The following is a 5,013-nucleotide window of genomic DNA, read 5'->3' on the forward strand; positions in this document are numbered from 1 at the left end:
ATATATCGTCGTCGTCGTCGTTTAACGTCCGCTTTCCATGCTAGCATGGGTTGGACGATTTGACTGAGGACTGGTGAAACCAGATGGCTACACCAGGCTCCAATCTGATTTGGCAGAGTTTCTACAGCTGGATGCCCTTCCTAACGCCAACCACTCAGAGAGTGTAGTGGGTGCTTTTACGTGTCACCCGCACGAAGGCCAGTCAGGCGGTACTGGCAACATCCACGCTCAAAATGGTGCATTTCATGTGCCACCCGCACTAAATATATATAACAATAACAGTGTTACAGATGTGTGTGCGTGTGTATGTATATATGTACACACACAAAATTAATTATAAAATCTACCAGATCTTAATTTTTAAATCTGGTATGAAGTAAGTTGTAACAGTACTCCCATAATCCTTTAAGACCTACTACAAAGCATACAAACATCACATCATTACTATACTTGTATAATATATACTTTTTTCTTTATTTTCACATCTAAATTTTAGAGATGCACATTCTATACACAAACAGTTTTCCCAGTCAACTGTCTCAGCATATTCAGAATAGCATGATCAAAATTACATTTATTGTCCAACTTTCAGTAGAGAAAGCCAGGATGTAATATTAATATTTTTATTGAAAATACTACTTGAATTATTTAACTCTTAAACGTCCTCGATATAAATCTCCCAATTAAAAACTGGTGACTTTGATGAAATGCAGCCAATCCAGTATAAAAAAAGTCATAAAAATATAACTAGAGCTTGGATTTGGATGAAATTTGCTGATAGGATATAATGATTGTTGTAGTATACTATGAATGTTACTTGCACCTGTTGTCATTTCACTTTCACTTAAGTTGAATGCAGGTAAGTTGATTTCATGTAGATGTTTTCACATATATTTATGAGTTATCAACTTCTGGGCATCAGTTTCCTGCTCAAAAGTTGAATTTGTGCTTCATTTACTCTCTCTAACCTGGAAGCTACACAATTCTCATGCAAAGAGTGACTGTGTGGTAAGTAGTTTGCTTACCAACCACATGGTTCCGGGTTCAGTCCCACAGTGTGGCACCTTGGGCAAGGGTCTTCTACTATAGCCTTAGGCCAACAAAAGCCTTGTGAGTGAATTTGGTAGACGGAAACTGGAAGAAGCCTGTCGTATATATGTATGTGTGTGTATATGTTTATGTGTCTGTGTTTGTCCTCTCAACATCGCTTGACAACTGATGCTGGTGTGTTTATGTCCCTGTGACTTAGCAGTTCAGCAAAAGAGACCACTAGAATAAGTACTTGGCTTACAAAAAATAAGTTTGGGGGCCGATTTGCTTGACTAAAGGCAGTGCTCCAGCATGGCCACTGTCAAATGACTGAAACAAATAAAAGAATAAAAGAATACATTTATTTCCTCTATTGAAAGGTTTTGTAAGGTCCAATAAATTTATTCTTATTATAATAATTACATTTTTCTTGTAAACTCACTAGTATGCAGAAGCCCTACATTTAAGAAATATCAATAAATTAATGTTTTTTGTTTTTAATCTTTAGTATTCACTAATGACAGTATCGATGTAATATCAGCTGTGTGATAACTCTAGTGAAGACCAACCTCAGGATGGTGAGCCTCCCAGAGGAGATGACAAAGGTCCAAGATGATTGGTGATTCACTGTTCTCTAGAAATCACTTTAGAAGATCTGTTCTTCTCAGCAAAAAAATGAGGTCCTAAAAGCATATCATTTATGTTTTTGCCCTTGCACCCAGTCTGTCCCTGTTCAGCCCACCCACAATACACCCATCCCTCCATTGCTCTTCTAACTACTGCACTTTTTCATGCCCCTTTTGTACTATCACTGTATCCTTAGAATCACTTTCTGTTGTCACCCATTCCACATTCTTACTACTCTCTTCTGAATATCCTCTCATATCTACCATTGAATCCCCCTTCCCTCCATCATGATTTGTCACTATGTTTATCCCCACATAATTCTGACCTTAATTGTTTCGGTGCCTCCCCTTTTCACACTACCCACACTTCAAATCTCCCTATTTCTCATCTATTTATAGTTTTATTATAATGTTGCTCTGCACCCCACCATCTTTTGTACTGCTACTTATCACCTCCCTGATACACTTCCATTTCTTTCACCTTCTCTCCCAAACTGATGTTCATCATTGACCATGCATTGACTATTCACAGTAATACCCTCTGTCCTCTTCTCTAACTATCTGCCACTCCCCTTTCACACTCACCAATTACCCACCCTTCCCAATTCTCTCTCCCTATTCTCTCATATAATTGTACCTCGAGGATACACCCTGACACCTCATTACCATTATCCTCTCTCTCTTTCCAACTGGGCTTGCCATGTATCTCCTCTACAGCAAGATACCTATTCCTGCCTCTATATCATACTTTATCCACTCAACAATTGGCCTATCAAATGATGATGATGATAATGAGCGTGTGTGTGTGTGTATGTGTGTATACTTAATATATATGTATATATATATATATATATATATATATATATATCATCATCGTTTAACGTCCGCTTTCCATGCTAGCATGGGTTGGACGATTTGACTGAGGACTGGTGAAACCGGATGGCAACACCAAACTATATATATATATATATATAATTACAGGCATAGCTGTGTGATTAAGGAGTTTACTCCCCAACCACATGGCTTCAGGTTTGGGTTCAGTACCACTGCATAGTAAGTCTTTTCTACAACATTTCTGGTCTGACCAAAGCCTTGTCAGTGGATTTGGTAGATGGAAACTGAAAGAAGCCTGTCATGTATATATATCTGTGTGTGCATTTGTGTTTCCTTATTACATTGTGTGAAAGTTGTAAAGAGACAGTTCCATCATACAAGCAGTGCCTTTGGTTTCCAATCTTCAGTGAAAACATATCTGGTCATTTGCCATGTGAACATGGAAAAGTGGATAGGAATGTGTTTTACTTTCCTTATTTGATATTGTTTCCTTTGTTCAAGTTGGCTGCTTGAATGTGTATTACCTGGTTATTTAATTAGTTTATATAATTTGAGTTTATTATATTGTCCAACTGTTGCCAACATGGAAAATGGACATTAACGATGATAATGATGATATAAATATGGATTTCAAGTTTTGACACAAAGTCATTAATTTTGAGGGTGGAGGGTAAGTCAATTATGTTGACCCCAGTGTTCAACTGGTATTTATTTTATCGGCCCTGAAAAGGTGAAAGGCAAAGTCTCCTTCAGCAGAATTTGAACTCAGAATGTGAACACAGATGAAATGCCACTGAACATTTTGCTTAGCATTCTAATGATTCTGCCAGCTCGCTGCCTTATGATGATATATACATATCAAAAACATTTCCTATTTAGATTTATTTGTAGTATGGTTCACTAAAAGAAATTTGTAACTTTATGAAGTGCTTGTGATAGTATAGAACAAAATTTATGCTGGTTTTGTCATTTGTGGCATTGATGTTAGCCCTTTTTTCTAAAGTTGCTATTTCAGTACTAGTTTTAGAAAATGAATGTGTATATTTTATAAAATATATAGAAGTATGCTATCAGTACATTTCCAAAAGATTGTAGTTTAATTAAAAATTAGTATTTAATTTATAAAATGGTGCCCTCCAAAATTTGGCACCTAGGATATTGCTTTACCTGCCCCACCCTAATTACACCCTTGCCAACCTGTCACTTTTTAATGCATATAATCATCCCAATTTTGAAACTTCTATTAGAATACCTTATTTAATTTCAAATATCTTGTGTTTTTTCATGTTCAGTAAAAACTCCTTTCCTAATGCAACTTTATACAAGATTTTTGTGTTTTACATATTCTCTTGCTTATTTTTTGTTTTGAATCTAAATCATTCTAACTTATTCAACTTGTGCCTAAAATTCCTCATTCTTATTCTCAGCATTTATGAGATTACTATGTTTTCATTTGAACAGTTATTCTCTTTAATTAATTTAATTCAAGTATTCTACATCTGAGCATAATGGCATGCTTATTTTTCTTTCATTTGTATATCTAATACTTATACAGTGCTGCCATGTCTTCTATTCTTGACTATCATCAATTCAAAATGTAGATGTAATAAATTTATCCCCATTGATAATTTTAGATATTTCTTTAAATGTTACATTCTTTGGTTAGCTTTCATAAAGGATAGCTTATCTTTGAAAAGTCTAAAAGTTATATTTTTTTTCTCAAAAATATAATTATTTTAAGCTTGTTTAAAGTAGCATACCAAAAATCATGTCAAAAAGCGGTAGTCATTTCTATAGAATGCATATTTACGCTTTCAAACAATGTCTATACATTTCTAAAATATGAAAAGAATTATTATTAAATTTCAATTCTTCAATTAGATATAAAAGGAGCATCTGAATTAAATACTTTTATTGATTGTTGTAATATTTCATTTGATTTTTTTTTTACTGTTAATTTATTTTTTATATACTTTTATTTTTGCTAGGTGGAGAAGACCGATCATGTAGTTACAACATAGTAGAGAAATATAATCCTCGAAAAGATCAGTGGACATTTGCACCAAGCTTAAAACGTAGACGGGCAGGTGCTGGAGTAACTGAATGTGATGGAAAGATATTTGTTGCTGGTGAGCTTCATTTTTTAATTATTCAGTTTATTTTAGTATTATATGGTAGTAGAAAGAAGTCCTGGTGACTAAAACATTACAGCTGGTACAAGCTTAAAATATTTAAGACTCACGTTTAACAAGACATATTTTGCTATTCAATATTTTTTGGTCACCAGCTATCACAGTGATAACAGAAAATACAACTGGACTGAAAGATAACGTTTACTTTTATTGTCAGCAGAAGGCAGGGCAATCACTATCAGTTTAATTGTGTTTATTGGATTTCTTTTGCTTTTCATACATCTCAATCGCAACACACCTCTATAAATTAACAGAAGAGTCCTTATGATGTATCAGTTGTATGTGTAAGTGTCTGTGAGTGTATATATATATATATATATATATATATATAT

At 34.3% G+C, this 5,013-nt stretch overlaps 1 protein-coding gene across 1 annotated transcript in view; it reads left to right on the forward strand.

Annotated features, from left to right (window-relative positions):
- The window catches only part of LOC106881638 (kelch-like protein 3), a 59,482-nt gene that overhangs the window by 45,847 nt on the left and 8,622 nt on the right, over nt 1-5,013 (forward strand). Inside the window, exon 5 of the mRNA XM_014932102.2 lies at nt 4,478-4,618. Within this exon, the coding sequence (XP_014787588.1) occupies nt 4,478-4,618 (141 nt within the window). The remainder of the gene's footprint in view (nt 1-4,477; nt 4,619-5,013) is intronic.

This window comes from Octopus bimaculoides, chromosome 4 (genome assembly GCF_001194135.2).
Source record: "Octopus bimaculoides isolate UCB-OBI-ISO-001 chromosome 4, ASM119413v2, whole genome shotgun sequence".
NCBI lineage: Eukaryota > Metazoa > Mollusca > Cephalopoda > Octopoda > Octopodidae > Octopus > Octopus bimaculoides.